The 27019-nt window shown below is 42.3% G+C and overlaps 2 protein-coding genes across 2 annotated transcripts in view; one reads left to right on the top strand and one right to left on the bottom strand.

Annotated features, from left to right (window-relative positions):
* The window catches only part of ARHGAP31 (Rho GTPase activating protein 31), a 121435-nt gene extending 108361 nt beyond the window's left edge, over positions 1-13074 (top strand). The window contains exons 11-12 of the mRNA XM_061167102.1: positions 3374-3654; positions 6025-13074. Of these exons, the coding sequence (XP_061023085.1) occupies positions 3374-3654; positions 6025-8454 (2711 nt within the window). The 3' untranslated portion in view covers positions 8455-13074. The remainder of the gene's footprint in view (positions 1-3373; positions 3655-6024) is intronic.
* A 5841-nt stretch (positions 13075-18915) lies between these two features.
* The window catches only part of TMEM39A (transmembrane protein 39A), a 28412-nt gene continuing 20308 nt past the window's right edge, over positions 18916-27019 (bottom strand). The window contains exons 6-9 of the mRNA XM_061167103.1: positions 24949-25297; positions 23973-24160; positions 21877-21997; positions 18916-19400 (exon numbers count right to left, since the gene is read on the bottom strand). Coding sequence (XP_061023086.1) covers positions 19167-19400; positions 21877-21997; positions 23973-24160; positions 24949-25297 — 892 coding nt within the window. The 3' untranslated portion in view covers positions 18916-19166. The remainder of the gene's footprint in view (positions 19401-21876; positions 21998-23972; positions 24161-24948; positions 25298-27019) is intronic.

Raw genomic sequence — 27019 nt, 5'->3', positions numbered from 1 at the left:
GAACTCCACCTTCCTTAATACATTATTTTTTATTTCTTCTGTGCAATAGCAATAGATAAAAGAAAAAGAATTAAGACAATTTTCCAGGTAACCTGATTCAAAGTTTTAGTCACTCTGCTCAAACCCATTCCTCTACTTTTGGCCAAACTTCTACTTTCATCTCAAAACTCTCATGGCCACGCTGACTTTCAAGGGAGGCTGAGAAGCGTGGCTGAGTGGATGGTCAGGTACCTAGCTAAACTTGAGTGGCTGAGATGGTTCTATTTCAAAATAAGCAAGAGAAAGGACACTAGGGGACATTAGAAGTCTCTATCTCCATGGTCACCCACTTCATATATAAAGCATCCCATGCTGGCAATCTGACGATGCCTCTCCTCCTCTTTTGAGCTACAGAGACTCCTTTATTGCTTACAGGTATCCAGCCACAACAAGACCTGGACTCCTAGTCCCTTACATGATAGTTTCTTGACATAGGTACTGCCTCTGTGCTAAGAAGCTTAACCCAGGGATGGGTGTCACATACGAGTGGAAAGAAAATGGTAACCTGATGGCTTAGCCACACACAGGTAATAACAGTGAATGCTGCAGGAAGTGGAGAAGGAGAGCATGGTCTGGGGATGCTCCAAAAGATATGTTATTAGGTTAATGTCTTGAAATGGGGAAGGTTTGAATCTCAGGAAGGACCAGAGCAGGGGAGTATAAGGCCGGTCAGGGGTACTGGGTCTGCTCAGCGTCTACCCCAGGGGGTGGGAGGGGAGTGGACATGTGGCTGGGCCAGACTGAGGAGGGCTCTGAGCAGGACAGAGAGTGACCTGAACAAGCTCACATGAAATGCAGGCCTTTCTTCCACCCCTCACTTTAAGAGTCTACGGTCAACAAATGGAAGATCCCAAGCTTTGCAGAAAGAGACACTGGCCAACATCCAACCAAGAGATCTTAGTAAAAGGGGAAGAAAATATTTTCTTAAAATCACTGATACATTACCCTTTTATCAAGAAGTTTCACTTCCAAGAATTTGTCCTAAATAAGTAGCTGCACAAGCACAAAATGTGTATGCATATCATGGCATTATTTATAATAGCAAAAGACAGGATACACCTCAAATGTCATCTTTAGGGGATGGATTGAATAACTAGGATGCATTCCCATTGTTGAATTCCATGCGGTTCATAGCTTTGTGAGCCCTGCACCACTTCCTCAGACTCTTATGCATCTGTGAGGGATAGTTTCTTTGCACACAGATGGTATTCTGTCTCAAGTGTCTGCCTTGTGTTTCTGGTTTTCTGCCTCAGGGCTTTTTCTGAAGGGAGACTCTTACCCAGCCCTTGCTCAAGCAAACCCAGAAGTGTGGAGTTTAACTAAGGCAGCTGTCAACCAGTAGGCAATGGGAGTCAGTGGACTAATGAGCCTGCTGCCCACCCTTGGTGGAATAACTATGTGGCACGTTTACTCACGGTTCTTCAGAGGGTCACCAAGGACTGCATTCTGGTTGCTCTGGTTGTGGTAACCACTTTATTGCCATTTCCTCCATCTCTGTCTCACCTCCTCACTCCTGTTTCCAGGGACCACCTTTCAAATAAGCTGCCTGCTGCCAGGACCTTGACTAAGGCTCTATTTTGAGGGGAACTCAAACTCAGCCACATCCTAAAGAAAGTGAAAGTTGCTCAGTCATGCCCATCTCTTCGTGACCCCATGGACTATGCAGTCCATGGGATTCTCTAGGCCAGAATACTGGAGTAGGTAGTCTTTCCCTTCTCCAGGGGGTTTTCCCAACCCAGGGATCAAACCCAGGTCTCCTGCATTGCAGGTGGATTCTTTACCAGCTGAGCCACAAGGGAAGCCCACATCCTAAAGAACAGTCAATTTCATTATGTACTAACATGGCATAGACTTCAAGATAGGTTCTTAAGTAAAAAAATGCAAAGCAAGAACAGTATAGATCACATGTGTAATATAGATCATATTACACATTTGTGTAATAAAGGTGGGGAATAAAAAATAGATGGTACAAGTATTTGCTTATCTATGCAGAAATGAACTATGGCAGAATAAACTAGAAACTAATAAAAATGGTTATCCACAGGAGACAGGGTGTGGAACAGACTGGAAGCAACACAGGAATGAAAGCTAAACTTTTCTGAGGTCATTGATTCATATAATTTTAACTTTTCAACTCTGTAGTTGTTTTACATATTCAAAGACTAAATTAAATTTCAAAAAACAAGTCTGCTAAGTGATGGGCAGGAGAAGATAGCACTGTTGTCAGGTCTGAAGTGTTATTAGTTCCAACATCAGGATGCTGTTACTGGGTCTGACTGAGCTTCAAGGCCATCATGTGGTCAGAAGCCTTGAGTTAAGTCACCAGCATAACTAGTGGCAATGAAAAGAATTTGTTCTTAATCAATAAACTTTTCTGAGCTTGTACTCTATGTCAGACTCTATACTGGGTGCTTTGCCTCCCTAATCTTCTTTATCTTCACAACAGTCCTGTAATATATTATTATATAGTATTATGCCATGTACCCAGATTACAAGATTCATTGAAAAATTAACATTTGAACTCAGACTTCTTTAATTCCAATGCAAATAATATCACTGAGCATCTTCTGTATAACCAGCACATGCAAGGCATGGAGACTTTATCCTACACTGTGGAAACAGCCTTGTATGGTGAAATAGGACCTTCTTCATGAAAGGCAGTAGCGGCCAAACATGAGATCTGCTGCCTCTACTGTCTCTCTCTACTGTTTAAGATCAGAGCTTAATCACTTTAGATGTAAATATATATCCAAGTGACTGTGCATGTAATCCCTGAAAAGAGTCACATAGGAAGCTGCAGTTATAATCATAATACATCTTTGTAGCTTAGTGTAGATAAGATTTCTGTGACCTTAGACAGCAAGCAAAAGATTGGATTAGTACCAGGTTTCTCATCCTCAACACTATTGACATTTTGGACTGGGTAACTCTTTGTGGGGGTTTGTCTTATGCTTTGTAGGATATTTAGAAGTGTTCCTGGCTTCCACCCACTAGATGTCAGTAGCCACTTCCCCCACCTGGTTGCAACAACAAGAAGTGTCTCCAGACATTGCCAAATGTCCCCTCGAGAGGGGAGGAGTAAATGGTTCCCAGTTGAAAACAACTGGACTAGATGATCTTCGAGGTCCCTCCCACTTCCAGCAGTCTGAGACTCTGGGATATGAGGACAGATCATTGATAGGAGGAAAGAGTAAAGAATGTGAGGGGAGTAGTGAGCTGGGAGAATCCCTTCCATCCTTGTGTAGCAGAGCTAGTCCAAGACTATGACTGTGCTGGGAATGGCCTCTCTTGACATGGAGTCTCCTTCAGCTGATAACTCTTATCCTCATTGCAGCATCTGTACCTAAGAAGGCAGCTCTCGAGAATACCAAGCCAGGACCAGACACGGTGAGAACAGTGGAATGCAGCAAAGACCTTCCCCTGGAGCAAGGCACCCAAGTGGAGGAGAAGAAAACCTCAGAAAGCCCCCTAGGCTCTCAGAATTCAAGTGAACTAGAGAAGAAGCTGGATGCAGAGAAGGTGGTGGAGGAGAGGGGAGAGACCAGCCAGGTGGCGGCCAGTGCTCTTCAAGAGAACCCCGGGGCCAGAGCCGAAGCAGTGTTTCTCCATGAGATGGTAAGGTAGACTCATGGCCTGGTCCAGTCAGTAGGGTTTTCTTTTTCTCAAGGGCTCTTGGTACAGTTTAAAGTTTTTTGTTGCTGTTTGTTTATTTGTTTGAAGAACCAGTTTCTGCCAAAGAGCACAGCATTCTGATCAGGTCTGGGATTTTTTCTTTTTCCTGCAGTGAACTTTTCAGGGGTCCTGTGGTGATAATAAGTAACCATTCAGCTCAAATTCCCTAGGACAAACTCAGCTCTAAATATTTCTGACCTGAAGTCACCATAAATCAGTAATTTGTCCTGGGAATGTAATGACATTCAATCCAGAAATCAGGATAAAACCTGCTTGTCATGTCCTGGTCCCAAACATGATGACCACTCATGGGAGCCAACTCTCTTCCAGACATTCTGGATAGACAGTTATCTATGCTTGTTTATAAAAATCTTCTGTAATATTTTCAGGATCTATTCCTTCCTCCTATGGCTCTGGAGAACTTTAAGCATGATGTCAGAGCATGCTGAACCTTTTCCACCTTTCAGAGGTGGGATTTTCCAAGGTTCTGGGGGAAGGGATATCATTGCTCATGCTGAAGTTGAGGAGGTTTTCCAGGGACACCGAGAGAGGAGTCTTGCATTTGGGAAATAGCTCTGGTGACCTGAGTGTGACCTGGAGAAGTATGCCAGAGGAGAAAAGAACTTTGCCTTTTAAGTAGCTTTCAGGAACTTGGTCTCTGGGACGGGTATAAAAGGCTTATGGGCTAGAAGTTAGGGCAGTGCAGGGCTACCACAGTGGCCTCCGGAGGGCTGATTAAGGGTTCCTGTAAGTTATGTTTGTATTTATAGAAGCAGAAAGATGCAAAGATTATTTTGGGGATTGAATTCTGGGAGGGATAAAGTACGAATGACATTGCTTTGAGAAGCAGATGAAGTTTATGCTAGGAGAACCAGGCTGGATTCATGAGAACAAGTGAAAGCAACAATTCATTCATTTAAAAACATGTATTAAATACCTATATTGTGTGAGACACACTGCTGAGCACTGGGATCACTGCAGTGTACAAGATGATCACCATCTCTGTCTTCTTGGAGCTGACAGCTTAATAGATAGAAAGATCATGAACCATGTCTTTTCTGGGATGCTATGGAGATATGGCTTCTGTGGGAGCATGTCACAGGAGGGCCCAACCTAGTCAGAGGGAGGAGGGGGCTCAGGGAAGGCATCTCTGAAGAATAGATGTTTCTATTCAAAGCTTAAGCTAGGAGAAAGGGGTAGGGAGCAGAATAGGGAGGGAGAGACTCCCAGGCAGAAGAGTAAGATGTGCCGTGAATCTGAAATGGGAAAGAGCACAGAACATTCAAGGAACAAAAACAAGGCTGGAGAATGGGAACATGGACTAGAGAAAGTGAGGCTCAGAGCAAAGTGTGGGTCACGTCATGCAGGGTTGCTTGGAAGGGATTTGGAGCTTAACCTAAGGGCAATGGAAACTCTTCTGATTTGCTCAGAATTTTATAGCTTAAAAAAGAACAACTATTTTATTATTATCTATTTTTTGTTGCGGCACCTGGGCTTTCCCTAATCATGGTGAGTAGGGGCTCCTCTTCATTATGGCTTCTCACTGCGGTGGCATCTCTTTTTGTGGCGCACAGGCTCTAGGCATAGGGGCCTTGGTAGTTGCAGTGCTTGGGCTCAGTAGCTGTGGCACACAGGTGTTAGTTGCCCATGGCATGTGGAATCTTCCCATACCAGGAATTAAACCTATGTCCCCTACATTGGCAGGTGGGTTCTTAACCACTGTACCACCAGGAAGTCCCATTTTGCTGTTTTTCATTCTTAATATGTACCATATCTTTTTTCCATGTGAAATATGTATTTTTTCAGTAGTGAGAAGGGATAGCTGTATTTATTTGGAAATCAGGTGTCAGGGCAAGAGTTAACATTTCATTCCATTGGGAGAACCTCATTCTTATGAGCCATTGGATCAATCTGAAGTTATATGAGATCAGGGATTGGGTTGGTTTCACAAGGCAACAATCAACAGGGATTAAGTGCTTATGTTCTGGTGTAGACTAACCTGGATTTCAATCCTGATCTGCTGCTATGTGACTTTGGCAAAATGTCTATCTGTTTGAACATAGGTTGCCTCATCTCCAAAATGGGAGTAATTACCGTAGCATTTATCTTTTAGGGTTCTTGGGACAATTAAGAAGATACGTTTAATGTGTGTTGTGGTGCACCGTAAGCATGAATAAACATCCTCAGTTACCATTAATGCTGTATCCTTTGTGTGCTGGGGTAGCGCCGCTCGTAGTGCAGTCCCTTCTGTCCCTGGGAAACTGCGCCCAGTGTCTTTGGTTCTAAAGTAATCAGTTCCTTGATGTTTTTCAGGATGAAGATGATCTGGTCAACGCCCTGATCTGGCCTGAGATTCAACAGGAGCTGAAAATTATTGAATCTGAGGAGGAACTCTCCTCCTTGGCACCACCTGCTCTAAAGATCAGCCCAACTCAGCCTATTCTTGAATCTAGTCCAGGGCCTTTTGCTTCCCCGGAGCCCCCTGGGAGCTCCACCCCAGCTCCAGTCTCCACCCCTCTGGAGGAGTGGACTAAGAATCCAACCAATCAGAGCACACCGGGCCCTTCCACAGCAGCCAATAGAGAAAAGCTGGAGACAGCCAGCATCCTCCCTAGATCTGAGCCAGAGCCGGAAAAGGGCCAGCGCCCAGACCCTGCCAGCCTGACTCCTCTGGAAATAGTTCCACTGGAGAAGTCTTCTCCACAAGCAAGGATGGAAGTGGGAGTCCCAGGGAATCTGTCTCCTCTGCTCCCACCTGCTGCTCCCCCTCCAACACCTTTAGAGGAGGAACCTCGAGTCCAGCTATTGAAGAGTGGCCCTGAGAGAGAAGACTCATCTGGGAATTTGAGAACCAATCCATATGCAGACCAGCTGAAGCCCAAAGGCAGCACTGGGATCCCCAGTCTTTGTCAGGGAGACAAGGCCTCTTCAGAAGAAAGTGAAAAGCAAAATTCAAAGAGTGCTGCTCCTGAGAGCAAAGGCTCTAGTTCTCCTAGCCCAACCAGGGAGGCTGAGATTTCCCCACAAGGAGAGGAGGATGCTGCCCACTCAGTACAGGAGCCCTCAGACTGTGATGACGATGACACTGTGACAGACATTGCCCAGCATGGCCTGGAGATGGTGGAGCCCTGGGAGGAGCCCCAGTGGGTGACAAGCCCCCTGCACTCACCCACCCTTAAAGATATACAAGAGACCCAAATGCAGGGCCCCCAGGGCCACCGACTAGAAAAGAGGCTTTCTCACAGACCCAGCCTTCGCCAGAGTCATTCTCTAGATGGCAAAACCATGGTTAAGAGCCAGTGGACTCTCAAGGGTTCCTCCTCCAGCAGTTGTGCTGATCTTGAAGCAGAGAGGAATTCCAACCCCCTGCAGCCCTTGGCACCCAGGAGTGAGATTACTGGGTGGAATGAGAAAGCCATGAGGTCCTTTCAAGAGTTTTCTGGCCTGAAAAGGACAGAGGTTCCTCCTAAGCAGCAGGCACCAGGTGGTTTGCAGCCCACATCAGCAGAATCCAGCCCTGTCAGTCTAGCAGAAGGAAAGCAACTGGGGACACACTTGGGGCCACACAACCCTCAGGTTGAGCATGGTGGTGATCCTGAGCCAGAAAGCAGCAAGGAGAACTCACCTGGTGTGCAGGACCACACCTCACCTGGAGAGCATCCCCCTAAGTTCCAGCTCAAGAGCAGTGAGGGTGGGGCCGCGAAGGGGAAAAATAGGCCTTCGTCTCTCAACTTGGACTCCACCGTTCCCATCACTGACCTCTTCCGGTTTGAGAATGCAGCCTCATTTGGGTCACCTGAAGTGCAACTCTCTGAGCCAGGAGACCCAAAGGTCACATGGCTGACCTCATCTCATGGTAAAGTAGACCCCTGGAGGGTTTACTCCCAGGACTCTCAGGACCTGGACATGGTTGCTCATGCCCTGACGGGCCGCCGTAACTCAGCTCCTGTGAGTGTGTCAGCTGTGAGAACCTCCTTCATGGTCAAAATGTGCCAGGCCAGGGCAGTCCCAGTCATCCCACCCAAGATTCAGTACACTCAGATCCCACAGCCCCTGCCCTCTCAGAGCTCAGAGGAGAGTGGGGCTCAGCCCCTGGAGAGGAACCAAGAGGAACCTGGCTCCACTGGTGGGACCTCTCAGAGACTTAGCAAAGATGATTCTCTTTCCTCCTTGGAAAGCCCAAAGGAAGAAAAGCCAAAGCAAGATACAGGAGCCATTGAGTCCTTGCCAGTGGATACCACTGCATCTCATGTGTGCGAGGGACCCACCCTTTCTCCAGAACCAGGTTTGACCAACCTGCTGACCACTCAGGATGCAGTAGTGCAGTGTAGAAAGCGCACATCAGAGACAGAGCCATCTGGGGACAACCTTCTTTCTTCAAAAATAGAGCGCTCATCAGGGGGTTCTAAGCCTTTCCATAGGTCTAGACCAGGAAGACCTCAGAGCCTAATCTTATTCAGTCCTCCTTTCCCCATTATGGACCACCCACCCCCCTCATCTACAGGGACAGATTCCAAGGTCCTGCTGTCCCCTATCAGAAGTCCCACGCAGACAATTTCCCCTGGCCTGCTTTGCGGGGAGTTGGCAGAAAACACATGGGTCACACCAGAAGGGGTTACACTTAGGAATAAAATGACCATCCCTAAGAATGGCCAGAGACTGGAGACCTCAACAAGCTGTTTTTACCAGCCCCAGCGGAGATCAGTGATTCTGGATGGAAGAAGTGGAAGGCAAATAGAATGACATCAGTTCGCCTGCTGGTACCTGAGAAAATGTCATGATTCATCTGGAAGTTATTACAAAGGCTCCTTGCCTATATTCCAGGCAGAGATTATCCAAGTTTGGGCTTATTTTGGCCTCTTCTTCTCTTTCTTTAGCCTTTTGACCATTTATTAATTAGGCCATTTTCCAGAAGAGAGGTCAGGGGAAGGACAAGAGCTGACATTTAAATAAGCCTACTTGAGCAGGCAGGGAAAGTTCAGGTAAGGGAAAAGGATGAAATGCTGGCCTCCAGTGATATGTGGGGCTTAAACATGTTGCATCACTCCCCCACTGCCATTATCTAGTGCTGTTAAGAGGCGGATGTGAGAATATCTTTTGAAAGAGAAACCTTTTGCCAATGTTGACAAATGTTGCTATTGAGGTTTGAAGGCCTCCTATTTACTTCATGCTTTTTAATGCTCTTTAAAGCATGTGTTCTTTTAGACCAGTTTTCTGATAAGCTTTGTAAAAGTGTACTATCCAGAGTAGAAGCAGGTTTGGAAATGCAAACTAACGTACACTTAGATATCCAAGTGGGTAAATTTACCCATGCTTTCCCTGAATCCCTGTAGACCTGTCCCAGATGGCTCCGTACACCAGCATAGAAAATCAGAATGTATTCTCAAGAGCAAACTCTGAGACTGGCACAATTCAAGACGACTTTCTGGGTCTGGCTTTTATTAATTTGGGACTCCACTGTCCTGCCTCTGATTTATAAATTCAGTAGTTGGGGAGGATGGGAGCTGAGCTGAGGGTTACCTCAGTGAAATGTGCTGAATATTCATTTAGGTGTGTGATAGTGATCTGCTCTCCTTCCAGTGTCAGAGTTCATGAACAGGATGTCATCATAGAGAAAAGCCTCACACATAGGCAGAACTACATTCTAAACTTGCAGTACTTAAGTCAGTGGGACATTCGTAAAAAACACCTCTAGCTTAGCTTCACTCTCCTTCTTCAGCTGGGGCCAGAGTATAGAGAAGATAAGGGGGGAATCCCAGGAGGAGAGAGAAGGACCCATGTAGGGCGGCCATCATGCCCACTTGACCGCTGCGCTTCTTGATGCCTGCCTTCCTCATTGTCCCTCCACTGCTGAACAGCAGCTTTGAGGCACTCCTCCCCTTTCCATAGTCCTCCTCATCCACCACCCACCCCAGTGCTCAGCCTTGCTCTTCTCCTGTCTGTACGCAAGCAGAAGCAATAAACCAATCTGATCTTATTTCAGTTATTTAGAACATCAAGTGGTTCTTTCCAACTGGAGAGAGAAAGGAGGATTAACATAACCTGCTGACAGATTTTTGGTGCTTTTTCCAAAAAGGGCATCTTCACAGGAGCCCTGCTCAAGGCAAAACCCATCAAGGTATCAACACTTTCAGACCTTCAAGGACAACTATCTTGTTTGAGAAACAAAGAAAGCATAGGACCTATTTTTAGCCCTGTGCACCTCTTCTCAGGTTCAAGGCTGGCTGAACTCTGTCCAGAAGCTCAGTCACTGCACATATTTCTCTTAAGAGCTAGCAGTACCTCTGGGCTGACCTCACCACCGAGGCTGGTACTGGGCTGGATTAGGGGCTGAACTGAAGTTACCTCCTCAAGTGAGAAATTGGAAGCTGATGCCCTCCAACAGTTACATATTGCTCTTTCCCTTCTTCCCTGATAAGTCTTATTGAGTTTTGAAACCTTGTCCTATACTTTTAAAATCAGTATCTATGGCAGAGATAACTGGCAGGCCAGCCAATGAGCTCTGCTCTCAGAGGGCACTGAGTGAGTAAGGGGAACAGTTAATAGGCCTTTGGTCTGTGTTTTTTGCATTCTCATTGGGTGAGCAAGATGTCGGACCAACAGCTAGTGAGATGTAAACCCATAAGAAAAGTCCTTCAAGCATAGCATTTTTCCCCCTAGGCAAGCAAGGTGAAGGAGTATAGTGATATCAGATGAGAAAGGCCACATTCAGATTTGAAAAGGACATTTCTGCCTTATCAAATGTGGCCAGTAGGCTGTATGTCAATCTCCGTACACCGTGGTATCTACGTTTTGATAAAGATCATGTTCCAGTTAGGAGGTGAGAGAAGGAGGGAACTGCACTTTGCTTCACCATCAGAACTCTGAGCCAAGTTTATGATGATTTTAAATTTTTGTTTGTAACACTTAGACGATATATTTTAATTTGGGGATAGACTGAGAAGTCACCATTAACAAGTGAGTTCAACTTGAGGCACCCATGTAGATTTATTAAATGACTGCCATTGTTGCTTAGATTGTGACATCTTTCATTTGTAGCATCTTCAGGGGCTTTTATGTGTGGATGTCATCATGAAATAACAGCTGAAGATATTCTCTACTCTGAGTTTTCCTGGCCAATCAATCCAGAAGGCCTTGGAAGCTGACTCACCTTCTTGGTCAGTGTCCTGCTGCTACAGTGTGGACCTCTCCATCTTCATAAGCTTCCTGGGGCAGGCCTGGCACTGATGACATTCCATTGCATGACAGGGAAAACTCATTACATTTCTCTCTTGAAATTGTTCCCCCCAAATCTGAGATTATCTATTTGGATATCCACTTGGGGCTGAAAAATGAACCCCTCTGAGAATGGCTGGATGGAAATTAGACTGCCTGATTCTATCCAGGGGAAGGAAGAGAAGAGGTGCTGCTGTTTATAGGAGGATCTACATGGTGCCCGAGAAAGGGCTACAGAAACAGATTCTCAAAGGGCTATTGGTCCTCAATATGGGGGTGGCTCAAATTCAACTATTGGTCCTGAACATGGGGGTGACTGATTTAAAACTTGAATTTAAAGTGGAAAACATGCATATTCTAATGTTTCTTTCAGTGTTAATGGCTGCTTAAGAGGATGATAACCTATATTTTGGCAAAATGGCCCTCGCAAGCCAACCTTTCCCCCCCACTTTTTTGCCAAAATGTACCAGGTAGAAGGAATTTGGCTTTTATTCTCTGCTTCAAATGGAATATGAAGAGGCCTGACCAAAAACCCCATTAAGACACTGTTAGCCTAATCTAAGCCTTAAAATTCAAAATATTGGCCAAGGCAAAATTCCGTATTCTGGGGAGATTAAAAATGTAAACATCATCCTCAACAGACAATATTTGGCAAGAACTTAGTAATAATTGGGCACTTTAGAACTCTGAAATTCTTGAAGACTCTAGTGAAAAGGGGGAGAAGGATGGTAGCAAATGAAATGGCCTATAAGCAACTAGTAGCAAGATTTAGACCCATTAAGTTACCAAATGAAAGCAGAAGGGGGATGATTGCTAATAGTGCGCAAGTTACCCACTGACTCTACTCAAATGAAACACAATTACAAATCCAGTAGAAGCTACTAGGAAGACATTCAGGTGTTGAGAATTCTGCTTTGGTCAATTAACACAATTAGAGTGGTGACTAAGAATAAATAATTCTGAGGTTTTGCATGGTCTTAATTAGTTTGGCTGTGAAATCCTCTTGGATCTTTGCAGATGAACCAGGTAACATCAGGGTTCCATACTCCTTGAGAGGGGGTTTTAGACACTTCCATTCATCACAAAATGGGTTAACTCCTGTTGGTGATGAAGTCATAGGTCCAAGATATATTACTTTCATGTCTAATGTTTAACACATGGTAATAACATTTGCCTCAAGTTGGGTGAAACAGTCATTTGTCTACACAGGCCTGTTCTGCTTGAAAAGCTGTTGGGAAACTTGGGATTAATTTGTCTGGGATTGTAATGGGAGAGGTTCAGGGAAGGTCCATTTCCCCCCAGGGACTGATTAGAGTCACATTCTACCATGTGAATCTTGGGGTTAAGTGTTGCCAGGAGTGTGATCTTAGGCATCTCCAGCAGGAAGATCAGTTCAAAATGTGGAATGATAAAGAATGTGTCCTCCTTTGTCAACACCTTCCTAATAAAGGTAGAAGAGGGAGCCAGTACCTTTCCAAGCATGGAGAGACATGGGAGATGGTGGAAGCATGATGGTTTAAGATCAGGGTCGGTCCAGATGGTGTCAAGCTGGGGCCACCACTGATTTGACTGACACATGGTAAATCATCTAGTAGCACTGAAGTTTATGAGCAATACAGGGATCACTTCTAGGAGGATGGAGGGTGTAGTTAAATATAAGAAACCCATGAAATACAGAGTCATGTGTTTTACTGGATGAATCAAAATGCTTTGCATTAACTTAATGCCATAGTACTTCCTGGCTTGTAATTCTGTAAGGTAAAGCACTTTCTCAAAGGAGTCTATCGGAAAGCCACATGATTTCAGCTGTTTGTTGAGCTTGATAAATGTTTCCAAAGATATAATCAAAATGTTTTTCTATTGATTAAAGAAGCATAAATATTAAACCTATCCATAGAGACATTTAAGTGTAATTAAGATTGTTATGCTTTAAAGTGTACTCTAATAAATGCTATATAATGCTCATGATGGCACTATGAACTAGAGGACATGGGTCATCTACATCGATAATAGGAAAAATGGATTATATGCCTTCTGGCTCATTGTTCTAGTTTGTTTTGTTTGGTTTTTTTAATTACTTCAAGGTTTGGTCTCCACAAGGCAAAAATCCTGATGATTTGCTTCAGTAAAATTTTCTTGCTTTTGTTATCTTGCATTTTAATAATTGTCAAATATTTACAACTTCACTCTCTTACTGTTGCAGTCATACATGTCACCCAAGATACCCAGTATAAATCAATGGATGTTATAATGAAAAATGAGAAGAAAAAAAAGTTATTCTCAGAACTCCACAGCTTAAGGAGTTGTGTGGATCTACCTACAGAAACGTGAACTCACATTCAAGTTTTTCTATTACTTGAGTTAGGGAGGACTATTTGTTTCAGTGATTTTTGTTAATGGTGCTCTGAAGGAAAAAAAGCAAAAGTTTGCTATTCTGGCATATACTACCTCAAAAGGGGGTTGCAGGGACGAGGGAAAGGCACTCAATGAGTTTAAATGTAGGGCTTAAAAAAAAAAAAAGATACTGCCTAGGCTCACAACTTGGTGATATTTGCAGTGAAAAGTAGTTACCAAGAGGATTAAAATTCAAGCATTTTGGCAATATCCTATTTAGAACTTTACACCAGTCAGGCCTGCTCCTCTTCCTTCATTACTGTTATAAATGCCTTTTTTTCTTATGCACTCCCAGATCCCCACACTCCTGTTTCTCTCTCCTGAGTGAGCCCACCACCCTTCCCCATCTCCAGTCTGGCAACAACAGTTCCCCTCATTCCTAATCTTTCCTCCAATTCCAGGGTCCTCCCCTCCTTGCAGCCTCTTCACTGAATGTTGCCTCCACTTCTTCGACTTCAATAAAACCTTGGCATTCACCTGAGGACAATTCTTTCTCTGCCCATTTCTCCCACAAATTACACAGACTAGGAAAAGCCCAGAAAATTTATAGTTTCCCACTCCTGCTTCTGCACCATTTCTTCCCATCTCATACAAAAGTCTCACTACTAGAATTTATGGCATCCAGCTATTAATTTTTCCATTCTCTGTGGCCCTGATGTAATCCTTGTCCCAGATTTCCAGTCTTTGGTACCAGGCTCCATTTCCCTTCTACCTCATGTCCCATCATCATCCTGGATGACTTCAATGTTCCTGAGGAAAATTTGCCCCAACTGCTTACAGCTTTTGCCTCAACTATTGCTTCCACAGTTACACATCAGGCTGTTTCATAACACAGAAGTCTGTGATCTTAAACTCCCATATTCCTTTCTCAGAACTTCTGTCTTTGCTTCATTTCTTCTACTTGCTCAAGATCATGAATGCATGCCCCAGCCTGCCTCTATCTGATGGCCATTACCCCCACCAGACTTCATCCTTCATCCTTAGCCTTTCCAGACCCCCAAGTACATCATTCCATCATCTCAGTTATTCTCATAAATTCCTTGGCCACTCATCCTTCAGCTATACCTGCACGGCAAAACTCAAAACCAGGAGCAGGACTCTTACCACCCAACTTCTCTACTCTTTTACTGTGTCTATTGAGTTCAACTAGAGAAAATCATAAAACCATGATGAAAGCCATTGTAAGTTTATGGTTTATCACCTCAGGGTGGCCTCATTCTCAAAACTGACACAGTATTCTAGATGGACTGCTCCTTTCGAAACCTAATGGCTTCTTACTTCACAAGTTTATACAGGCTTCCCTGATGGCTCAGTTGGTAAAAGAATCCACCTGCAATGCAGGAGACCCTGGTTCGATTCCTGGGTTGGGAAGATCTGCTGGAGAAAGGATAGGCCACCCACTCCAGTATTCTTGGGCTTCCCTTGTGGCTCAGCTGATAAAGAATCCACCTGCAATGTGGGAGACCTGGGTTCGATCCCTGGGTTGGGAAGATCCCCTGGAGAACGGAAAGGCTACCCACTCCGGTATTCTGGCCTGGAGAATTCCATGACTCTATAGTGGGGTCACAGAGTCAGACAGGACTGAGCGACTTTCACAAGTTTATGCTTAAGATATGTTTCCTCTACCTCACACAATGCTTGTCTCCTTATTCATGTGTATACCTAAACTTCTGAGAGGAAGCAGTCCACCCTCGTGCTCCATTAAACTTCTCTTGCTAAAGTTACCAGTGGTATCACACCAAAGCCAAGTCAATTCTTGACTTACCTCATATTCGATACTGTAATCATGATTCTGTGGAACCTCTCGATTCCATCTTATCTCTTGGACTTCCATTCCCTTTGATTCATTTGAAAGCTTCCTCTTGAGTGTTGTTATTCATCAGAATTCTGTCCTCTTTTCACTCCACATACTTTCCCTACATTACTGTATGTATGTCCATAGCTTTTTCTATCACCCAGTAGTGGTGACACCCCACCCTCACTTTTCCTGTTTTCTCTTACATGGACTTCCAAAGTGGTTGGCTAACTGATCTTCCTGCTTTAAGTCTCACATCCCCCCATTCTCCAAGCCTAGCCTATGTACAGCTGCTAAAGTTATCTAAGATAGTGGTTCTCATCAAAATCCCCTGGAGGGTGTATTCAGACCGTTGTATTCATCCAGAGTTTCTGACTCAGTTCAGGGGTAGGACTTGATAATTTCCATTTCTAACAAGTTCCCAGGTAGGTGATCCTTACGCTGCTGGTCCAGAAATTACACTTCCAGAACCCTTGGCCTGAGAACTCTTTGGGTCATCCTAAGTCCTCAGCTTAAAATCTCTCATTAGATGTCCTTCTGTCCACTTAAGAATTATCTTAAGTGCTTGTGAAAAGTGTTTATTACTGGGATTCACCCTCAAGATCCTTAGTAGATCTGATGCAGCCCAAGAATCACTCCTTTGACAATCTGTGACCTAGAAGATAATAAAAATCTGAACCACTTAATGTGGAATTCAAGTTCCTCTGCAATCTATTCCTTGCCTAGCTCTTTAGCATTACTGAACTCTTCCTTAAAAATCTATGTGAGTTTTTGTATATACTGTTCACACTGCATAAGCCCTCCCTCCCTCATCTCTATAGTAAACTAGAGCTCCTTCAAAAGGCATCACGTGTGTGACTGATGCACTGTAGCATCCCCTGACACTACAGCTCCCCAGCAAAGTTGATCACTTTTCTGCACTCTCTTGCATGTACTTCCTTGACTAAGCACCTTTGTGTTATAATTGACTGACTTCTCTGCCTTCTAGTTAATGCACTCTGAACATCAGCATCTCTGGTACTCAACAATATTTAGCATATAGTAATTGCTCAATAAATAGAAATGAGAGGGATTGTGTAGAGGTAATTGATAGGGAGGGAACGGAAAGCAGCTTAGGAAACATGGAATCACAGGAAACATATTGCTAATGCATGTTACCATCATGCTAATGCATGTTACCCACCCTCTTTCACTCAGACACTTTTACTCACCTTAAGCCATCCAGACAACTGGTCAAGAATCTTCCCTTTTGCAGTATCCCAAGTTCACCTAACCTATACCATTTTTTTCACACACCATTTCCCGATATTTAACAATTTTTAAAAAGCTATTTAATGGGCATGCATCTCCCCCATCACTAAATAAAGATGGTGTCCTTTCACATGATCCCTAAGAAACAGGATACACAAGTAACTAGTAATTCTCTCCTCTGAATGTGACACCTGAAAATGTCAGCTGAAATAGGTAGACAAAACTGAAAGGTTTTACCTCTGATGCTATCGTATCTGGAAGGAGAAGGGGGGTACCGTGCAATTCCGTCAGTCAAAATTTATTTTTATTTATTATATTCGCTCATTTGTTTGGCCAGGCTGGCATCTGGTCCTTCTGTGCTACTTCTTTAGAACACAGCCAAGTCAAACCGGAAGGAGGAATCATGTCAGCTTTCAAGACCAGTCTATTAATCTCTATAATCAGTTATCTGGGCTACTTCACAGTGACAGAACCAATTTGGGATCATTGTGATGAAACATCTTTGTGCCTCGGCCACCCATTTTACTCCTAGTTGTCAAGTAATCTCATCAAAATGTTAGTCAAAAGAAGCATATCTTGGGACTCCCCCAGTGGTCCAGTGGTTAAGACTCCATTTTCCAATGCAGGGGGCATGAGTTCAATCCCTGGTTGGGAATTAAGATCCCACATGTTATGCAGTGTGGCCAGAAATAATAATAAAATTTTAAAAATTAAAAAAAGCGTATCATCAAGAGTCTAAGGAAAGTACACTGAAATGGCAGCTTTGCCACCTTCCCCCACTACAAGAACCACCATATGTAGGCTGAACCACTTTACAAAAAACCACCAACACACTGGTGGTTATTTTTCCAGTGTACCAAAATTGCTCAGGCTTCCCGGGTGGCACTAGTGGTAAAGAATCCACTTGCCAACGCAGGAGACTTAAGAGACGTCGGTTCAACCCTGGGTCGGGAAGATCCCCTGAAGGAGAGCACGGCAACCCACCCCAGTATTCTTGCCTGGAGAATCCCATGGACAGAGGAGTCTGGTGGGCTATAGGCTATGGGGTCACAGAGAGTTGGACACGGCTGAAGCGACTTAGCACATAGCACACAAAATTGCTCCTACCTGAGGGACTGTCTCCTCGAGGATGCCTTCCATTGGTGCCATTGCTAGCACTATTTCCTTATCCTGACTTATTTTCTCTTTACCACCCTTATCACTACTAGCAAGAGACATTAGATATGTTTGTTTACAGCATATTTCACACCTCCCGTTCTGCATACTGTAAGCTCTATGAGGTAGGGCCTTTACTTTTCTTATTTGCTGCTATATCCCCAGTGCCTAAAATAGTGCCTGGTGGTCAACACATATTTGTTGAATGACTGAACTGACTCAGAACGAATTCCAAATAATGTAACTTTTAAAAAAAAGTATATCCATCAAAATTTAAGGAAACAATGGTCACAGGCAGCAGTCACTTTGGGTAGCTATATATACACCTATTCCTCACAGTGCTGTCTTTGCTGAAACCTGTTGGGAACTTTCAGAGTCAGTATAGGAATTGTATGATTATTTGTTTTTATTTCATAAGCCATATTGTATTTCAGCTGTCTTTGCTGAAACCTGCTGGGAACTGTTTACAGAGCCAGTATAGGAATTATATGATTACGTTTGTTTTTACTTCATAAGCCATATTGTGTTTCACCAAAAGCTTCACAGTGTAAAAAGGTCAAAAGGAACATAGAAAACACATGAAAATGTATTTCAGGCTCTCAAGACAATGCTCAGAAATTTAGTTGACTAGTAACATCAATTGACTAGGTATATTCCCTTTCAAGAAAATGGACTAAAAGGGGTTAATACTCACAGACATAAAGGTTCTGGAGTAGGAAATTAAGAACACACACAAGATCAAACTACTTGAGGACAAAGAGGTAACTTCTCCTATTTTCCTTCCACTCATAACTCCAAATACGCCATGATAGGGGGGTTGCTGCTAGACTGCATCCATTCCTCCAGTTACGTGGGTGTGTTCAACCTGCCAGACCCCAGGCCAGGGGATCTGTGCTCATCTTCTCCCACTGATCCAGTCACACCCAACTTCTTCATAAGTTTGGGCACTCTATCCTGTCCTTAAAAGCATTATTTCAAAACAGCTAACAAGAAAAGGAAAATCTTTTCAAGCAAAAGTAGAAGAACAGGGAAAATGAGTGTAATATCCTGTTTCAGGATAAGAGCTTTCACAAAAGTATATTTAAAGGTCATAGGGCAGGCAGAACACTGAGTTCCTACCTCAGAAATGCTTCTTCCCAGCAGGCAACAAAGAAAACCCCACCAGGACTTAAACCCACTCTTGCCCCGGGCACTCCAATACTATCTGCCAGTCAAAAAAAAACACCAAACAAAAGATGATGAGTGCTGTCAGGCAACTCCACTGATCTCTCTGTAACAATAAGGCCAACCAAAGACTAAAGATGAGGAGGACTGGAAGGAAAGCATACACACAAAAGGTACCATGTCAAGTGATATATGAGATGTTTTCAGAAATGAATGAGTTATTCCAGGGCCAAACAAACAAAGCAATCTCTTTACTAGAGAGGTGCACCTCTCCTCTGTATATTATTCAAATATACTAACACATGAAAGATCACATCACCTTGTTTATGGATACATTTAATATCCCTTGCCCTTCCCACCTTTCAAAACATAATAGTATACAAAATATAAAATATCTTAAATATTTATAAAAATCGCAAGAAAAAAATAGAACGTATGAAAATATTTTTATCTGAGTTCTCCCTCATTGTTGAGAGGCAGCTTAGTTTGCCTTGAGTTCATAACTGTTGAGCGGATAGGAGTATGCCCTGCCTAATACTATTCTGTCCCGGAGGAGCTTAAATAAAACATAGTAGTTGCAGAAGAGGATGAGAGCCATGGAAAGTGTGTGGTTCCACTTCTCTGACCGCAGCAAGGAATACAGCTGGTAGAAGACAACACTGCCCTCAATAAGGATAAGCAGATTTAACAGCCTTAATGGACGATGAAACAGGAACTGTAAGGAAGTTAAAAAGCAAAATGTTATTTCATAGAAAAGACGGAATTTATTCTCACTTTTTTTCAAAAATCATTTTACAGTTATAGGCTCCTATGTACACTAACAAGTAGATCTGCTTATTGAATGTCAATCAGGCTATTTCTTGCTATAGAGATCCAAACCCATTCTTTTTTGCTTAAGGTATAATGAAATACATTTTATTTCAATACCCCTGAGACATAGAAACAGATTTGTCCAAAAGAACTCTTTCTCAAAAAAAAAAAAAAAAAAGTTTTTCCTAGATTATGTCTTATCTCAAATATTTTATTTAAGATAACCACTTAAAATGTAACTGCTTAAAAATGTAAAAATCGTGGTTTGTGGGCTGATCTAAGACATAAACACCTACACTAAACAAGTCTGGAGGGAGGGTGGTAATATAAGTTGAAATATCAATACAGTAATTTCTTAATTTTTTTCTTAAACTGTTACCCACCAAGCTGTTTTCTTTTGCCCAGTTTTTCTGGATATTGAGAAGTAGGGGATATTGAGAAGTAGGGTATACAAAGGCAGAACAGTGAAGAAGGAAGGAAAAATTAGCTAGAATTAAAGAGATTGGCTAAATACAGGGCTCCAAATTCATCACTCTAAGAGGCTGAATCCTAGTTGACTAATAAAAATGGATTATGAATAGAAGACAGTGGTCACAGACTGCAAACTGTGCTAATGGTAGTATATCAGATCTAAAAGAATAAGTCAGACCTCGGGGCTCAAATCTGAGAATAAAGCCAAATAAATCATCACAACAGCTCTGAAAGGTTTAACTGGGTCTGGGTTCTCAGGATTCTTCTGCAGGAGAAAGAACATGCTTACCCTGGATTTTATTACATGATCCCCAGTAATACCATGTATAATACTGGCTCAGAATTAACATTCTTAAAAAAAAAAACCAGGCAATTTCAGATTCTGTGGCAATTATACCAAATATAATTAAATGTGTAGGTAGGCTATAAACTGAGTAGAAATGTGAGGACAGCCACAGTTACAGGTAGCAGGCCCATTCTAAACTTCAGTGTGCCTTAAGAATTATTTCCAAATATGTAAATGATGCAAATTCCTAGGATTCTTCAGAGATCTGACTCTAAGGGACCCAACCACCACTCTGAGAAGCACTGATTTACCTGTTTGGTCACACAAAATCAGTAATAAGTTCCTTAATCTTTCTTCTATGGTTTCCACCTGATTCTTCAGCTGTCCAACACTAGCAAGGAAAATATTTATCTTTGAAGCAGAAAACTTTAATAAACTATCTGGTTACTGTCAGCTTCCAGGGGACCACAATGGCCAAGAGATGCCGTTAACAGCCTGTGGAATTCAGCTGGCTGAATGAAATATTCTGTGTAGAAACCAGATGTTTGTGCAGTTATAACCTAAGTCCACTCCTCCATCTTAAGGCCAATCCCACAGGAGTCAAAGAAATTGTTGTAGTTCCCTCATTCAAAGGCCCTCCATCTCAGCCCACCCACCCCTATTTATAAGCATCCTGCCCTGATGCAAGTTTCCAGTATTCAATGAAAAAGTCCTTAGTACTGAACACTCGCAGAACCAGAATGTCCAAGTACCCTCATAAGGAACTGGGAGGGATGAAGGGAGGGATGGGAGCGAGAATGGGATTCAAGTATCAAATGAATGAATGAATGAATAAAATCTCCCAATTCTTTTTCAGAATATGATCTCCATTCAAAGGCAATGCACTGCACTTTGTGCATTTTTACTGAAAACAGTTCCCTGCATGTACCTTCTATTCCCCACTCCCATTAATCAGTTTGTCTTTCTTTAATAAGTAAATATTTCTCCCTCCTAGAGCCAGAATTTCTGGGAAACTGAAAGATCAAACTGAACATAACCCAAGACATAAATCAAATGGGACAAAACTAGGTTTAGTGGGCATCTATGGCTTTTTTCCTTTCAAACTTTTAAGCCTTTTTTCCTTTTAATTTGAAAAAAGGTAAAAGACCACAGATCATGCCATCTGCCTGTGTTTCAAAGAGGAAGTCTAAGTATTTGAAGGAGATGATATACATGAGAAATATCAAAAAATAAAATCATCACATTATTACTATATTAAATATTGCTTAATGATACACAGATATAATAGGGATACCGCTAAACCAAGCTATTACAAAATTAAAGACTGTAAGATGAAAATGGAAGTCTTAAATAATTGTGTACTTCTTTCAAGTAATATTAAACTCAACAAATTCCACTGTAACTAGAGAAACCAGTCAAGTTATTAAAATTGACATACTGGCATTTCACCTTCAATCTGCCTTTCAGAAGTATTCCCAAAGGACAGAGGCCATTATAGTAGTAAAATAATTACCCTGTATTAATGTCCTGTGCTAAATGTTATACTCTGTGCTAAATGTTTACACACAGAGTGGCCTCCTAATACTCCTAAGCTTATGTTTGAAAAGAAATAAGCGGTACTTGCATAAAAGCGGGCATGGGATACATCTGAAGGCACCGCCACGTTGTAAGGCCCCACAGCTCTATACAAGCATCTGCTGTGTCGCACCAACACCCCTTGAGGCCATATTGTATTTTCTGACCAACTAAGGGAGAAAGAAATGCAATGTTAGCATATTGGCAATTACAGATAAGATTAGTGTCTGGCAAAACCAGTTATGTTTCTATGGAAAGGATTAAGTATTCAAGTCTTCATCTGCCTGAATTCTGAAAAGATAGTAATTCCGTGGTCAGACTGGAAGGAATTAGAAAGGATTTATTATAACTTCATTGCTATATAATAGAGAGAAAAGTTAACTGCAAAGTTAACTCAGTGTCAAAGGACTTAAGAGGCTTAGGAGAACAAGCAGAAACAAATGTGTAAGTAAGGCATCTATGAGCCAGAAAATCGAGTATAAGCAGGTGGACTGTCACCTCAATCCCAAGTGAGCAGAGTCCACTGGTGGAAATGCTAGAGGAAACAAAGAAGAGAAAAGTGGATGGTAACAAGACGAATGGAGAAATTAACACATTATCAAACTAGCATGACATTTACTGCAGAATTACATCCCACAAGCTACAGAAAATCTATTCATTTATCACACATTTCAAGTGCTTCATATTGTGAGAAGCTATACAGAAGAATATAGAGACACACAAGGTACCAACACACACTTTTCTTTTTACTGCTTTCCTGGTTTATTTTTATAGAGGTTTCTCTAGGAAAAAGAAGTTAAGGAAGAAGCTTCACTCTTTCCAGCACCAACATAATGGAGTTGGGGTGGGGATGGGGGATCTTCAGGTTAAACTTTTTTAAAAAAAATCTAAGTTAATTCATCTCTTCCTGATTTTGGAAAGGTTAGTTTCCTAGGGTAAGAACTGGGACAGCATTTTAAATATGTTAAAGAAAAAAAAAAGTCTAGCACCCTGAAGCTTTCCCAGTTCAGAAAATGTTCCATCAGCCTTGCTCACACTTACCAGCATTAAAGTGAAGACACACCTCATGGCCATGTGCCATCAGGAGCCTGAAGATGTACAGTACTAGCACTGTGCATTGGATTTTCAATTTTTATTGAAATCTGTCCTTTGCCCACAGTCAGGTTTCTTTTCAGCCTGGCCCAATCTCTTTCAGTTCCTGGGCTTGAAGGCCTGTGCTAATCTGTATCAGACATCAAGGCAAATAATTGAAGGGAGCACTCTGAGGGGAAGAGGGGAAGGGAATGTCACCTTTAATTAGGACACCTTTAATTTCCTAATTTAATTAGGAAAGAATTTCTAGGTGATGAAATTTGTGAAATGTTCAAATTATAAAAGGGAGGAAGATGAAGATGGTCCAGGTCTGAGAGAAAGGCATGATGAAGGGCTCAGAAGCAAGACAATAAAAGGATTCTAAAGTCAAGTCATTTTGGACCATAAGGACCATGCAGAGAAATGACTGACAGGGGGACACAATGAAAGGAATACTCAAAAAGAACTCAATTAGGGACAGTTTTCATTTGAATATAGGAAAAGCAGAGCAACATTCATTAGTGAGTTTAGGAAAAGAAATGCACAAAGATGCAGGCTAATACAGCAACAAAACAAAGAAACAAAAATAAGTAAACAAAGATGCTGGCTAGGAAAATTACTAGAGCAAATCTACATTTATTAGAAAGAAAAGATGAGAGAAGCAAAGGCCAGCTGCCTAAGACAATTAGCTAGCAGCTATTTAACTGTGGCAATGAAAACAAGAAGATGACTCTCACAATAAAGAAAATTAAAAATATATCATGAGTCTTTGAATTTGGGCAAATGGTTAGGACTGAAAGAAAACTCCAAGATGATAGTTTGGGAAACAAATTACACACTCTAGAGTGACTGGGCAGCTGAAAGGCAGAAGGCATTTGAGGAGGGACTGGGGATGGTGGTGGAAATGAGTTAATGTTCCCTGCTTTCAGTTTAGAGTGATGACAAGCACCCATGTGGGCAAAAACTAAAAATTAAATGTTCAAAGCCAAGAACAAGAATGACATACAAAGCAAATAAACATGGTCAGCAGCATGTAAAAAGGTGTTAAATGGTTTGACCCTCTAACCTACTTACATGTGCTGGGGAGCATTGCTGTAGGAGCCATGTTCAAGCTTCTGCCACTTGCCCAGGTGAGCAGCTGATTTATGCAGCAAGTCACAGTACTTGGATGGCAGCAGCTGTGTGGTGAGCATGACAAAAGCATTGATCCACACCATAATGAGGTGCTCACATGACCAGCGCATGTCATAGTACTGGGTACTCTGGAAGAGATGAGAAGAGAGAGAAATGATCCATGTACTGGTGAGCAGGAAGGCAGGGATGGGTGCGTGTACATACGCCCTGCAGACAATGCCACTCTGAGTCACACATGCATTTGTTGTCCTGCTGTCCGTGCAGAAAGTTCAAGAGCAGAGTCCTCCAAAATCCTTCAACCTGACTTTCTGGTTGCATGAGTTAGGGTTGGGAGGGAGAGGCAATTATACTTTAAGTCCTTCCTTTCTAGAAGAAGTGAATGCTCTCTGTGAATGACCACTCCAGCTGCAGACGTGCTTCTCAATGGGTGAAGGAAGGGCACTAAAATGACCCAAAAGATTCTGGGCCCAAGTGACATCCAGACCATTTTTCTCTTCTACCAAAATAAAGTTTAAATAAAGGTTAGATTAAATTCAAGGAAACTCCTGATGACCATGTTAAGATCAACCATGGTAGGCTGTATTTTACTGAAACTTCAGTCCTCTTACGCTACCATATACTGATTCTAAGTACAAGTTTATTCTCTCCAGAAACTGGGGGTGGGGGAAATCTTAAAAAAAAAAAAAAAAAAAGAAAGAAAGAAAGAAAGAAAACAAGAGGGGACCACCACGGGTGCGTCACAGATATGGAAATATCTATCCACCAACCAGGTATTAGTGCACTCCAGATGCAGCCGAACTCCACCATCCAGGCTGCCAAAGGGGAGACAGAGAAAAGGGGGATTAAATAAGAAATACCCAGTTTACGTCATCCACACACAAATCCAGGAAGCACAGAAAAGCACGTAACCACTTACCTTCACAAAACACAGGGGAAGAAATGCAACGTAGTAGGCACTGAAGAGAGAGTTGAAGAGAACTTCCTTGATTCTGTGGTTGAAATCTGCTTTCAGACATTCTACTTCATTGCGAATGAGGTCAGGAGACAGTGGGCAGCTGTGGGTGGGGATGGGCGTGGCATTATTAAACTGTTCTTTTAGAGACTCCAGCAATAAGGAGAGGAAGTCCTTGGACTTCGCCAAGCCACCCACAGTTGAGGCACTTTCCTCTACCGCCTGGTGCTGAACCACGTAGGGAAAGTCTGTGAGGAGGAGATGAGCTCTACTATCTTGGTGGAAACAGCAGAGAGGAACATAAACACCAAACCTGTAGAAAAACACGAGTATGAAAATGAGACCACAGATGCCACCTAATATCAGATCTCATAACTATGTTAGTAAAATAGTCATGACTCTTCAGAATGAACCTAATGTAATGGGGACTTGGCTGATGGTAAATTCATTATCTGGGAAGCTCTTTAATTTCTTCCCACAAAGGCAATATATATTCACTGTAGGATAAGAAACTACAAAAAAATTGTGACAATTACCTAGAAATCACCATTTTTATAATTTTTACAATTGGGTGCATAGGCTTTATATTTTTTCTATGTTTAGCTTCACACAGTATAAACTTTTGTATACTACTGTTTTAACTTTGGGTGTGTGATTATGTAGCTTGTATGTACTGAGTATTTTCTCATGTCATTAAATGTTTTTGTTAACAATTCTAAAAGGTACTACAGTATTCTCATATAGCTACACCATACTTTACCTACTTCTCTCTTGTTAGTAACATACTATTTCTTATTTTCCACTATCGTAATTACCAATGGAGTAAATAATTTCCCACACACATCTTTGTGTACATCTGGTATTTTTTGAAGGGTTGCCTTTTACTTCCCGTTTTCTCTTCTTAGTGACAGGGCTCCCCTGCCTCCCCACAACATCACCCATATCACCATCCTAGTTCCCCTTGGTTATTTTTCTCCACTGAACTGGTAAGATCACGTATTTTACATGTTTATTAGGTTTTTTATTTGGGGTTTTTTTCCGTTGGTCTGACCTCCCCTTACTACAATGTAAAAAGCTCCAGGAACCAGAGATTTTAATCTGTTTATTAGTTCACTGCTATACAAATCTTTGATACTTATAATAGAGGCTGAAACATAGTAGGCACTAAATAAATACCTGATAAGATTAATAAAAACAATTCAGAAGTACAATAGATAAATTTTTACAGGTAAAATTACTTGGCTAGAGGACTAAAAATTTGTGAGACTTTTCATAACTTCTTATAGTTACTACAAACTTTGGTTCCTTAAAAACATGTTAAACACTTCCCTAAGTCTTAAGAAACTTCCACATTGTAACCTAGTCTGTATTATAAAGCGGTCATTTCAGTGATATAAATTTAGATATTAAAAATAGCAAATAAAAAGACATTTTATTTAGTAAATTTTATTTTTAAAAAATTAACAAATGTCACTTGTTCATAGTTCCCTGTAGAGGGAGAGAGGATGAGTTTATTATTAATTAAGAGGACGATGAGCAGCGGCTCTGGGATCCAAAGTGAATGTGCCCTGGAATAGCAGAATGGGAGGGGAGTAAATGCAAAAGTATCAGGCAGAACTCACACATGTGCAAAACTGCAAAAACTAGAGAAGGCTGCAAGTTCAATACTGCTGAAACCACACATGCAGGAGTGGGGGTGAGAGCTGGGGTGTGTAGTAGATTGCAACGATGGCCCCATCTCTTTACCCTTCCCAGTAGTTTCACCCACTGTCACGTAACTGCACAGCCCTCCTTCCACGTGTGCAGTGACCCTGCCTAATCTCCGTGCTGGGTTCAACAATGTGATCTGTTTTGGCCAATGGGATGTCAGCAGACACGCTAGGATGGGAAGCTTTAGATGGGCTTGTACATTCAGGCCTGTTCTTTTGCCACTCTGTCAGTTTCATGTGACCATGTCCAAAGAAGGTTGCCAGAGCATGAGAGACTCATGGAACAGAGCTTACTTGTCCTAGCTGCCTAAATAGACAGTCATCAA

This window comes from Dama dama, chromosome 19 (assembly GCF_033118175.1).
Source record: "Dama dama isolate Ldn47 chromosome 19, ASM3311817v1, whole genome shotgun sequence".
NCBI classification, from domain to species: Eukaryota; Metazoa; Chordata; class Mammalia; order Artiodactyla; family Cervidae; genus Dama; species Dama dama.
The sequence above is the reverse complement of the archived record's forward strand: the minus strand, read 5'-3'. Positions and strand labels throughout refer to the sequence as shown.